This window comes from Dryobates pubescens, chromosome Z, assembly GCF_014839835.1.
Source record: "Dryobates pubescens isolate bDryPub1 chromosome Z, bDryPub1.pri, whole genome shotgun sequence".
Lineage (NCBI taxonomy): Eukaryota > Metazoa > Chordata > Aves > Piciformes > Picidae > Dryobates > Dryobates pubescens.
This window is the reverse complement of record NC_071657.1, coordinates 48,324,991-48,338,594: the sequence shown is the minus strand read 5'-3', so window position 1 is coordinate 48,338,594 and position 13,604 is coordinate 48,324,991. Positions and strand designations below refer to the sequence as shown.

The 13,604-nt window shown below is 36.5% G+C and overlaps 1 protein-coding gene across 1 annotated transcript in view; it reads left to right on the top strand.

Moving 5' to 3' along the window:
• CCDC171 (coiled-coil domain containing 171) overlaps positions 1 to 13,604 on the top strand; it is a 215,909-nt gene that overhangs the window by 67,025 nt on the left and 135,280 nt on the right. The window contains 4 exon segments of the mRNA XM_054178071.1: positions 4,241 to 4,343; positions 8,377 to 8,480; positions 11,194 to 11,283; positions 13,110 to 13,310. Coding sequence (XP_054034046.1) covers positions 4,241 to 4,343; positions 8,377 to 8,480; positions 11,194 to 11,283; positions 13,110 to 13,310 — 498 coding nt within the window.

The window sequence follows — 13,604 nt, the reverse complement described above, 5'->3', positions numbered from 1 at the left end:
CTCAAGGGGTATTTTGTGATAATAGGAACCTTCTTAAGGATATGAAATTTGACTTGGGGAAGCACTATATATGCTACACTTCAGCATCTATTCTTATTCAGAATCTATTCAGAAAGTAAGACTCTAGCTTTCATATTGTTAGGTTTCTAGCCTCCTATTCTGAGCATTTTGTGAGAGAGGGATTTGCATTTGGGGGATTTTGGAAATACTCCTAATACATTTTGAGAATTCTCAAGTATTTGTGCAGACTTCACAAAAAGACCTTACCACTGATTTCAGAAATCTGGGATTCCCTAAGGCAGGTTCTACCACTAAGGACTGAGGTGAAAAAGGCAGTGAGAAGGCCTTTTCTTTGTCCTAGTTGCTAGATCTTCTGCCCTGTTCAGCAGCAGGCCCACATCTTGCCTAGTATTCCTTTTTCTAGTGATGTACTTCAGGAAGCCTTTCCTGTTGCCCTTAATGACCCCTGCTGGATTCAACTTTAGATGGATTTTGGCTTTCCTAAGCATATTTCCATGCTTGCATGATGCCTTTGTATTTCTTCCAGGTCACTTACGCCTGCTTCCACCTTCTTTATGCTTCCTATTACTATTTTAATTTAGTCTGGAGCACCTTGTACATCTATACAGGCTTCCTGCTGCCTTTGATTTTCAAGGTAATTTTCAAGGCTCACCTCCAAGGTCAAGAATAGTCCATCCTGTTGTGCAGGAAGTCAAGCAATGTCAGCAGAAGGCTTACTTCACAAGTATTCTTTCACCCATTTATACTAATGTGATCTGGGAAGCAAACTCTCTTTTCTTAAAGACTTTAGCAATGTCACCTGGTTTCCCTTTTGAAGTAATCTAGGCAACACTCATACCAGTGCTTTTCCAGTAGTTCTACAGGATTTTCATCCCCTAACATAATCATGAGTGGGGTTACTGACAGAGAAGTAATCTCATCTCTTGAAATAGCTGGATCTGACAAAAGGTATCTTCCACTGTACAGTGAAGGTAGGAGAATAAAACAGGAGTTTTAGAAAGGGAAGCTCTAATTGCCTAGAAGTTAAAAAATAACTTTAGAACAAGTATTGTGAGGTACTGGAGCAGGTTGCCTAGAAGAGCTGTTGAAACTGTAGTCTTGAGGATACTCAACTGGATAAGGCTATAAGCAACTGGACCTGACTTCAGGCATTGTTTCAATTTGGATTAAATTAACAAGGCAGGAATTAAAAAAATATGGTTATATTTATTTTTCCTGAAAACCCCACCCTAAAATTATGTATAAACCTTACTAGATTATTTACAGGTTCTCTTTGGTCACAAATTCTACCAGGATGCTTATGGGCAACTTTAGTACAATTCAGAGGATTCAGAAAATGGAAAAGGCTAAGCCATAAAATAGCTTCACCCCACTTATAAAATCAGAGGCAAGCCAGGACCTTAGGGAAAGTATGTGAATGCCGGTTTTACTCACAGGGACCGAGCAGGACTTTGGCGATGGTCCCTAGGTCTTTCTTTGGTGGCAGGCTCCAGAACTGCAGGTTTTATAATCCAGTTTGTGGATAATGAGACATAAATACGAATGAAAAGGGACTAGCCAGAATCCGTTGCCACGAGGGGAAAGTCATTCAGTAGCACTGTCTGAACAGTGCAAGAAAAGCCGCAGTTTCGCGGCAGGCAGGGAGCAGGACACCAGGGCAGGCAGGTCTGGGGAGAAGCCAGGTCCGAGTGCTGGTTTCTCCAATTTCACTACGAATGCAGAGTGGGTCTAAGATGAGCCAAAATGAGAGCGAGAGCCCCGACTGCTTTCAGGTCACTCTATTTAAGGCTTTCCTATACCATGTGTCTGGGGCCAATGTATACTGGGTGTGAAGCACCCTGCTAATCATAATTCGCAATCGCAGCGGACTTCTCCCATGGGTACATACCTGTGAGGGACCTCCTCCCCGGCGGGAAGAATGGGCTGGGTGCCGTTTACATGTCCCCAGGGGAAAGGGAAGGCAATGTCATGTTATTCCCCATTCAAACCTCCGCTGATGGAGATGGGGGAAAGGGGGTTTGGAACACCCTGTAACAGGCATGGCCCTGCTTTGAGGGACAAGTGGGACCCGACGACCTCCAGAGATCCTGTCAGCCTCAATTACACGTTCTTATTAAATACTTGTCAGTGAGACTTAAATCTGTGTATTCAGACCCTTTTGGACTCAATTCCAGGTTTCAAGCAATGTAATTTACAGTATTTTTTTTTCAGTTTATGATAACTGGGACCATTAATAGAAAATGAGAGTTAGTGAGGAAAGATACTAAATACTGTCCAGCTGAAATGTGGGAAAATGGCTAAGCTAAGGAATTTCCTTTTGATCTTTGTTGGTGTTGAAGAAGAGACTGAAACTGGCTTAGGGATTGTAAATGCAGTTAGCAAACAAAACACAGGAGTGGTGAAAGCTGAAATGACTAGAATATAGTGACTAAGTTGTGGTAAATTAAGTTACCAAAGGAAAAAAATGGATGAAAATATTAACAAAAATTGTCACATTTGGCATTTCCATGGGAAGAGGTTTTTCTGGGAAGATTCAGTCTGATCTTGTCTGTGCTAGAGTGGTATCTGTAAAAAGAATATTTATTTTATTGTAATGCTATCATAAAATTTTACTTTCTTATTTATAATATGTAAAGTCTTTGACATTATATTGGCACACGACAGTAAAGGATTTTAATGCGTTTGCATCCTATAAAAAGTTTTTACTGGAGCTCAGCAATTGCAGGCTCTATTTATTTGGGTAACTTTAAAGAGTAAGAGTTAAAACTTGGTTATTTTTTAATACTTAGAAATAGTTTGGAAATCTGTTCAGAAGTGTAGTACGAACTCCCACACAAGGAAAAGTGTGTAAATGCTACAGGGGACCTAACACTGAAATACACATATGAATAATATATTAGTTGATATACAGTACATATAATTAAAATTGAAAGAGTAAAGCAAATTTATAAAATATTTAAGCTGAATAGTGAAGAGCACTGCAGAGAATTAAATGCATTTCTTGGGTTTTTAGCCTGACAGTTATATGCTACCAATATATAGCAGTTTTCCTGGGGAGAATGTTTTCCACACTTGAGAGATTGACTGGATCCTTACACATTCAGTGAAGCATAACTAAAGCAATAGTTTATAGATATGATAGAAAAGAGTAGGATTTTTCTCAGTACAAAAGGAGTAGCCTTCCATCACCATGTGGAAATAAAAATTAATCAAATATATATTAGAATTTAGAACAAAACTAAATGGAGTAATGAAAAGTAATGAGACATCTCTGAACCTTTGTCATAAGAAAATTGTGAAGTTATTGAAATACGATTTTCTTTCTATTTGGGAAGAGAGGGGTTGTCTAGTGGTGGTTTTGTTTTGTTTCACTGTGTGTGTTGTTTTTTCCCTTTAGCTGCTGAGGTGTGTTACTTTTTTTTTGTCAGCTGGCTGCTAAAATTGTATATTTCTTTTAGAAGTCCAAGAAGTCCAACATCTGTCCAAGAGGACGTTGATATCGACTGTTTTAATATCAAATACAGTGAATTATTTTGTATAGTCTTTTTATTGCACTCATTAAAAAAATCTGCTCTGTCATCAGAATAAAGCCATTGTCTTATTTGAACAATAGGCTGTACTTAGCAAAGAGTTTTCTTTAAAAAAATTCAGTGATAGGAGCTGAAAGGCTTTGCTGCTTTATATTCCATGCATAAGGAGGAGTTTTTGATACTGAAGAAGTCATTATTGAGCATGGAAGATACTAACAATTGAAGTAGGCAGGTTTGCAATGAGAATAGGTGTGGGATTTGACTAAGTGCCAAATTGTGATTTTTCTAGCCTGTCTGCCAGTAGGTTTTTGTCTTTCTCAGTGTCCTTGTAGAGTGTAACAATAGATACCATTTCATTGCTTACATACATGGGCAGCAGGTAATTAATGTTTATTAAGATATTTTTAAAGCAGAAAATCGACTACTTTGTTTATTTTTTTTTTTAGTGCAACCATTTTTTTCTGTTGACTACCTGAAGCCTCTATATCTATTTCAAGTGTTTCAGGATTCTGTGTTACTTAGTGATGTCATGTTAGGTCTCTTGACTCAAGAAAAGACTTAAGAGATATATCAGGAATGTAAATTTAAAGGGGGAGAACGATCTTTGTGATCTATATCTCCTCTGCTTACTATTTTAATGGGTTTCCTTTTCCTTTTCTTGTCTTGTTTGTGTCTCCTGTCAAATAAAGGCCAAGAAACACCAGGTTTTTCTAACAGAGACGTATGAAAACAACATGAGAGAGCTGGAGTTACTCTTGGACAGCTTTGCTATGTCAGGCCAGCGGACAGCAGGTTAGTTGAAGGTATAAAATGACAGATGCATCTGTCAATGTTCCAAAGTCACTACATTGTGGGAATTCTGCAGATGCCTCTTGCATTCCCTCTTCTCAACATGCTTTGATTTGATGACATGATAAGAGCAGTTCTCACAGCAGTCAAATGGCCTTGCTAGCTGAGAAAGGGTGACGGAATGTGGACCTGCTGTTGTCAGCCCTGAGCTTGATTTACAAATGCAGGGGTGTATATGATCGGTCAGAAAAGGGCTCACTTGCTGTGCTCTAAATCCAACTGAGAAAAAAGTCCTTACAGTATACCTGCAAAGGGAACAGATGTTTTGCTTGAACTGAGCCAAATTTTGAGGCAACCTTCAGCAACTTAAAGGTCATATATTCAAAAAGGTTGTGTAGGACACATCATACAACGCAGTGCTTCTTACTGTTGATTGTGCTGCGTGACATTAATTTGGTCTAATATAGAACTAATAATACTTTGTTTTATTTAAAATTAATTGCAAGTTAATGGTTGCCACTCTATTACGTAGCTTTATATGTATTTTTTATTTCAAACTCAAGCTGCTGCCTGCTTAAACATTTGAAGTGGTGAATAACATAAGCTGAAGTTTAACATCAAAGCTAGTAATTTTTTGAAGGTGAAAATAGTACACTAAAAAGTCTTCATTTAAACTATCTATAAAAGTTTTCACCATGTGATTCCTGTTAGAATATCACATACTAGTCACAAAATACTTCTGACTTACAGTGCACTAAGCTGGAAGAAACAGACAAGTCATTACTTAAAAAGCACATGGGTTTGTTTTACGTAAATTGTATTATGTTTCTGCACTTTGTAGCAACAGTAGACATAAATGGGTCATATAATGCCATTCAGGTTTTGTTTGTTCAAGAAAGATGATTTATTGGGTTTTTTTAGGGCCTGGTACTATTAAAAGGAACTTCTTGAACTTTCTGTTGTCCTTGAGAGCCTAACCTTGAATATGTGATGCATGTTTTCCTCATGGACTGAAGGATTTTTTTTTTTTTTTGAGTAACAGTTTTATTCTGTAATTATAAATGTAATTTCCATGGGTGATACCTTGTAAGTTTACTGTAGATATGTCAGACTGAAAAGCTTTTCAAAACTGGATGTTTTCCTCTGTCTTGCAAAGTTCCACATGCCCACAGGGCTTCAGCAATGCTGGGTGAGCTGGGAGAGCTGCCGAAGTGCAGTTTCCAAAGCAGTAATTGTTTTTTGGGTAGATCTTCTGTTCTCCCTAGTGGTTAACCTTGAAGAGAACAGATTTGACCTGTTTCTATAATACTAAGGATTCAGTAACTTCAGTATTAATTTGCTTTGTGTAAGGTAAACTTTGAAAGCTCGTATTTAAAGAGATTTTTAAGCGCCATCTCTGCAGAGGTTCAGTTTAGGGAGAAAGTAAAATTTATCTGTGCTGTGAATTAAGTATGGCTAATATTAAAATGGATATTAAGACATTTGTTTTAAGGATTTACTGTGCTTCTAAGTATGAAGCTTAATTTTTTAAAGCTGTTGCCTTCTTACGTCGTACAAATGAATTTATTGTGTAAGAGTATTTATTTCAATGTAAATGAGAAGTGTAATCATATTTGAAATAGGAATGTCTAGGTGCCAGTAAAAGTAAAACTCTTGAGTAAATCTTTGTAATCTAATTAGCAGGTGAGGGGCTATATAAGACATAGCTGGCTGAGCAATCTTTCTTCTTTGTGTTACAACTTTCAACTTGAGCATTTGAGAGATCTACTTAAAAATCTGTTGATATTAAAGGTCTAGCCCCATCATTTGGGCTTACTGGGCTGTGATTTTTGGGCTGCACAGGAAAGATAAAAGAAGACTTTATAAAGTGCTTTTAAAGTATTTTTAAAAGTTGTTTTTCTCCTTATACATTCCAAAATGACAAGAATAAATCCACGTCTTCTCAAGTGACCTTTATAAGTTCTCCACAACATTGTTATTTGAACTGAACAATTTGCATGATCTTTTCTTGTCTTCGTTCAGTTTTATCATATTTTGAAATTATTCATCAACAGGGTTTATGCTCAGGAAAGTTTATCTTCATTTCAGGAAAAAAAAATGGTTGTGGTTGTAGTTCCTTTTTTTTTCTTTTTCTCTGCAACAAGATTAATGCACAATGTTCCTACTGTGGGGCAATAGTGAGAAGTCACTTGTAATAGGGAAGACAGGACTGGACCATGTGCATCCTTAGCTGTAGCTGGGGTAAAGTGATAAAATTGACAAAAAGATGTTATTAGTCTCTTTCTTAAATGTGAAATTGAAACTTCTCACAAAAAGTCAGATTTTATGAATTCTTAGGTTGTTGGTTCTAAGTGTAACTGCTGTTTGGCATCTTTCTAGGATTCAGAGGTTTGGTTAATGCCGGCAGATACTCTTTAAGAAAGTTGTGCTCTTCTCTGACTCTGTAGGTTTTTGAGCACTGTGGTGAATAGGTGCTGGAGTGGCTGACTGGACAGAGCACAAGTCTGTTACTGGGGCACATGTTCTTTTTAAATTCATGTATGTTGTGTAGAGTACCTGTTAAGGTAAGCAATCTTGCAAACCTGCATTGGTTTGCCTAGACACAGCTTTGACAGTAACAGTTGGCTGGCAGGTGGCAGTGGAAAATAACGTTAATGTCCCATCTGAATAGTGCTCTGTTTTCTGGTATTATCCAAGGATTGGGAGAGAAGAGGCTAATTATACTGAACAAAATTTCCAGAACAGCTATTGGCAATACTTTAAGAGTTTTATGTGTAAGTTTTCCACTGACTACCATTGCTCTATATCTATAGCTTACAGGATAAATTAATCATTTTTATGTAATAGTTTGGGTAGAATATCATGCTTATTAAATAGTACTAACCATATGATTCTTAAAAAACCCTCAACATGTTAAGTCTGTAAGTGCACCCCTTCTAGCTGACTAAGTTTTATGGGGACCTAAATAAATGGGCTTAGAGTCCAGTATGTGATTTGACTTTATGAGTAAGTAGTGTAGTGACACTGACCTTTCAGAGGTGATAAACACCTATATAACTGTTTAGTTCTCTGGAGTTCAAATGCCAAAGATTTTTTTCACTCCTTTTTGCACAATAGGGGTGCCGTTAATATTGGTAAAGTTTTGCTCGTAGAACATGGTAAGATGATAATTTGTTTCAAAATAAGATGTTAAATACTGAATACTAATACATATAATTTTGGGAAGAAAATTCTGTCAATAAGTTCTAACACTAGAAAAACATAGTTTGGTTTTGGAAATTTATTATCAGCTGACATCTGACCTACAGTGTTGTTTTGCTTTTTTAGCACATGTACTACAGGCTTTGGAATGCTCCAACATGTTCATATAGCCTTAATCAAGGCAATGAGATCAGAATTCTCTGTCTGAGGTTTAATAGATAAGTTTAGTGTCTACAATGGATATATTAGTTTCAAGATTTATCATTGCAATGTTATGTAGGACTCTGCAGACAGATAATAAATTGTTTTATTATTTCCTTTGGAATGAAATTCAACATCATCATCACATAGTCATGTGATCTTTGGCTCAGTAAAGCTTTAAGTAAATTAAGTACTGCTTTATAATATGCATGCTTAGTCACAATAGGAAAGTAATGTCAGGAAAAGTGTAACATACTTAACTTTTAGGCAATATGTTCTTCAAAGTGTGTTATTTTGTGGTTTTAAAGTTGGCTGGTTTGACTGAATGACCACAGTAGAAATCATATGCGAGACTGCATTCCAAATACATTAGGCAGAAATGTAATCCACAATTTACAGTTCTGTATCTTGTATTATAGCCTTTATACAAATGTCTTGTATATGTACAGCTGTATTTGCTGTGAAAGTATGCCTATCCAGCCATACTTGCCACATTCTTGTGGCAAACAAAGCTGCTGTTCAGTGTTTTGTATTGTCACTGAAGCCTAGCTAATTTTAATACCTCTTATCCAGAGTGAGTAGTTCTTCTCTCTGTGGCTTTAAAGCTTAATTTTCATTCTGTATTTTTCTTCAGGCACTTGTAAGGACAATGATAAACCTCTGAGCTTCTCTGTCCTTGAGACTTTGAGGTATACCTTGACAGCTTACCAGAACAAGCTGGAAGACATGTCTAATGAGGTAACACTTGCACTGTTTGACTCTATATGTATCGCCTTCAGCCTGCAGCAGTGTGTATGCTTTGCTTGTAAAAAAGGTCAGAAGAGTGGGAATGTTGAGTTGACAGCTTCATGTATACCTAAAGAAATAATCTCTGTCACAACTATTTCTCTAAGCTTGCCCTACGGTGAAGTTTTGCGTGTGTTTTGGGGGACAGGGAGGAAAGCTTTTTTCTTTCTTTGTTTGTACATTAATTTGCTTTTGTTTTCTTATGAAGCCTGTTTAGTTTATTATTAATAAACACTCAGGAAAACAAACCATTCATATCTAGGATTTCAGTTAAAAGATGGTGATTTAAGAATTGGCCAATGTGTACCATGATGTTACTAAATATGCAACACTTGAGCCTCAGTAGTCATTGGTATCAATTATGTAAATGTGCATGTCCATGTACATTGTAAAAGTCAGATAATATTTTGAGGTGACTGTATTTACAATTAAATCTCTTTTGGTGCTATTTTGAGATCTTTTGAAGTAACATGGGACCGTAACAATACTTTCTTCACATTATATAAAACAATAATGGAAATATTTGGAAGTCTTACTTGTGCAAAAATAAGGTGTTTTCTATTCAGTTCTACTGGCCTTTTATTACACTGACTGCAAAGTCAGTCTTGCATTTATTTTCTCATTTGTATTGCTAATGTGTTTAAATGAATCCTCTTGGGTGTAAATGTTTTATGAATGTATGGCTTTAAAGGTTGTAAAGAGAAGTTAACTGCACTATTAAAGCTTTCTGTACAAACTTGTAATTAGCTTATCTTTGGATAAAATTGGCAAATACAGAAAGCCAAGGTGTTAGAAATTGTAAAAATATTGGTACTGTTTTTTCATTTCTAGGTTTTGTCTTTTGTTTTGACAAATGCATAGCCTAGCTAGTCAGTCACAGTGTTCAAAAGGAAAAAAAAAGGAAATGTATATCAGCTTTGCCCTTTCTGTTGGGAAAAGAATACTCTCCCACAAGACCTTTGAGTTTGTTCAACAGACGCCAAAATAAGTGGCCATGGAAACAATTATACTTTTGTAAACAGCAAGCACTGTTAGGTCTCTCCCAGTGAGATAAGAGAACTGATGTGTATGGTCATTATGAAACTCTTCTGAGACCAAAGTCTGGAAGCTGCAGAGTAACTAGGAACATATTACCCACAGCGAATTGTTATTTTGGAGGAGGAATGTCACGTGATAGGCAGCACAGTTGAAAAGTCGACTCAGCAGGCTTTGGCTTAGTGATGTGCTTTGTTGTGAAACTGTGCCAGAGACAGCAGTGGGGAGACCAAGGGGGTGGCTGTTAAGAAAGCAAAGAGAGTATTCTGACAGAAAGAAGAATGAACTGTCAAGGAAAATAAATCGCAAGCAGAGCAGGACCAACTGATGACCTGCCACAAGACTTCCCAGTAGGACTGCATGTGACTGACCCTGAAGTTGTCATATGGAGCCAGAGATCACGGAGCACCTTTGTGGTGCACAGAAAGGGCAGTACTCTGTCCTTCTTGGTTACTGCTCTCCTCCCCTCACACACCCCCTCCCTCGCTAACACTGCTTTTTCCCTTTTTATGTATTAGGTACGTTTAGTAATAAAACTTTTTAATAATACAATAGTGCACAAAGGGACTATGAAGGACACTGTGCAATAAACCCAGGATGTTTTAGTACACAGCAGTAAGGATTTAGTTTTGAGTAATTATATAGTGATTGTTTTACAGAGAGATTTTTCAACAAGACCACACATTTGTGACGTTATTGTGCACATGTACATCTATCTATGTATACAAGAAGTATGTTGGTAAACTTGTCACCTTTAGCTTACTGTGTTAAACATTAAATTAAATGATCTGTCTGATCTGCGTAACTGAAACGTGTACAAATGTTTCATTTTTAACAAATAACAAGTTTTTGCCTTGCTGTAGAGTAGTGCAGAGGCTAGAATGCTTTTGACTGATAAACCAACAAGAAGACTGGAAATAGTCTGTAGCATTCTGTAATTATTTGTTCTGTAATTATTTTTGAGGATTCTGTAGGTCTTCTGTTTAGAGATCAAATGAAATATAATTTCCAAAGTAATTTGTAAATGGGATGTTTTACTTCTGAATTGCTTCTTAGTGCCTGAGTGCTGGCCATAACCTGCACTATACTAGATTTTGATTCAGTGCTTTCTTTCAGACATCTGTATTGCTAACCTCATCCATTGGGTAACCAAAAATACAGGTTATGATGATGTGCTCTTAATATTTTTTTAAAGTGGAAAGTAAAGCTAGTACACATTATGGTGCTAAGCTGCCTCTAGGGTGGTTGGTTTTAACACCACACCATGCCTCTTGATAACACTGCTGCATGTTATGGATGTGTGAGTACTATTCACTCAGTAAAAAGTGGAGACCACGCTTGTAGCTGGACAGTTTCTGCAAATGGCCACTGACTTTGAAAACTTACTCTCAAACCACTCTCCAGATCATAATTTGAATTTATTTTGGTTTTGGTCTGTGTTCTTGTCAGATACTTTGAAAGTTAACAGGAAAGTTAATTGTGAACTCAGTTTGAGATTATGCCACTGCTTTTTATCTCAAATCACTATGAATTTGTTTTTTTGGTATTTATTTGCAAAATTCTTACTTATGTTCAAGTGATTATGTAGCCTTTCTTGTAAAAGCCTGTTTGACCTCCATTTTTTTTACAGCTTGGAAAAAAGAAGGCTTTGTGTGAAAAAATAACAAAAGAACTTGAGATATCCAAAGAGAAAATGTGTGCTTTACGTCAAGACCTTAAGGTATGGTTTCATGAACTTAAAATTTGGAAGTTCTGCAAGAAAGTATCTTTTCATATTATCTTTTTGTATTGCAGGAACCTTTTTTTGTAAACCAGGGTAAGCCTTTGTATCATTGTGTTCTGTTGAGCAGACTAGTTTGCCTTGCAAATTTGTGTGAAGCTATGCTGCTTTATTCCGGTTACCACCTTTGACTGCATAACTGATCATTTCAGTGACTGCACGTAATAAATAATGTTAAATAGATTTATTGCTTTGGAAATTGTTATCTATTGGAATGAGCATCAGTAATGTTTTAAAAAACTTTTTCCCAATAAAAGGAGAAGAGAAATTACTTTTTCTCATATCAGAACATATTCTATTAAATATGTCTTTTCTTCATTTTGTTTGTATTGATCACACAAATTAATGCATACGTATGAGGCATCAGGCCATCCTCAACAGCTGTAGTATGTGCAGCCTGAAAATTCTTAACTGATAAAACCACTTGAGAACTCTTTTCTTTAGTTTCTGAAAACAATTTTTTGTGTGTCTCTGTTTCTTGTCTGACACACCACTTCTGTAATGTCCTGTCTGGTTACCAAGAGAGTGAGGATGTCCTGAGGTCATGGTTGAACTAAGTCTCCCAACTGGCAGTGTATTATATTACTGCCAAAATATAATGTCTCTACTCCCAGTGTTTCTCAGATCCTTTTGCAGGGACTATACTGCTTTATCCCTTCAGTTTAGTCACAGATACTTCTAAATTCACTGAATCTTCATATTAATTTATACTTGCACATGATCTCCTGTTGTCAGATCTGAAGACTTGAGATTTCTTCTTCTATTGCCACACTTTTGTAAGGTATCTAAAAATTTTACAAACCATTGCAACAGACACTTGTATTCTTTATGCAAAAAATGAGTTTGCTACACAGATCATGTTGTTTTTATGAAGTACACCAGTTTCTGATATCTTTATATTTTTTGTTATAAAATCACATATGAGTGAAAACTAGATCTGGTCTGAAGACACTCCTATTAGAAATTTAACTATGCTTTAATCTTTTTATATTTTCATTAAGAAGAATAAAAATTGTCATTGGTGAATTAGAGAGTATCTTTCTACTGTCTTTCCTAAATAAGTGGCTATGACTCTATGAGAAACAAACAATGCTTTCAGCTTGACCTTTAGCAAACTTTAGCAGTGCTGTAAATCCAGAGCTTGTAGGAGAGAAAAGCACGTGTATCTGTCCACTACATCTCAGCAATCTTTCAGCTGAAAGTGGGTAATGCATTAAATTCTTTGTTTATCTTGTGAGATTTGGTTCTGGTAACATAATGATTGCATTTATGACCATATCTGATTATTAGTTTCTTCCCATGGCCAAACCCCCAAAGAGTCCTTGTTTTTTAAATCATGTGGATAAAGAATACAATGGTTAACAGCATCTGTTAGTATTGCATGTTGGGTCAGCAGTCACAGACCAGAGGTTAACTTAGGAAAATAATGTATCTTTTCACTAGCTGAGAGCACTCTAGTCTGTAGAGGACAGCTTTCTACAGCATAATTGTGGGTGTAGAGTTGATTCTGAAGCTCAGTGCATCATGGAGCTTTTAACTTGCGGAGGAGGATTTTTGATGCCATCTATTTACAAGCTCTGGAGAATGACTATTGTCAGTTTTGAAATTCTGTTATTAAGAAGATGCAGTCAGTTTATCCTGGGGTCTTCTGAACACATGGCTTACTTGTTCAGATGCTGAGCACTGGACTGCTGAGCTGGACTAAGGTAACATTTTATAGAGTAAAATTCTTACCAGCCTTTCTATCCCATGCCTCTGTTCAACAGGAAGCTCAGGATAACCTGGCTGATGGCAATAAAGAGTTAAATCATCTGCACACTAAGTGTGCAGACAGAGAGACTTTAATAGGAACTTTAAAAATGGAACTCCAGAATGTACAGCAGTGCTGGGCAAAGGAGAAAGTACGTGCCATGGAATCTGAAAATGAAATCCGGCAGCTTACCAGGGCTTACCAAAAGGATATGGAGGTATTACCAGAGACAAGATGACTGTCAAAAACAGTCTTTATTTAATCTCAGCTTTATACATTTACATACACCTGATGGTTACTCTTAGTCTTAACAGATTTATCTCAAAATAAGATTTTAAGATACCTATTTTGAAATATGTATTTAATAACTACAAGATCTTACAACATATTGGTTCGCCTTCCTTTTGTATCAGAATAGCTTAATCCTTCCAGTATTTTGAATTTTTGAACAACTGAGTTAAAGAGGTTTTTTTAAAGAGCTATTAAAATTTAGCAAGAATATTTTACCGTT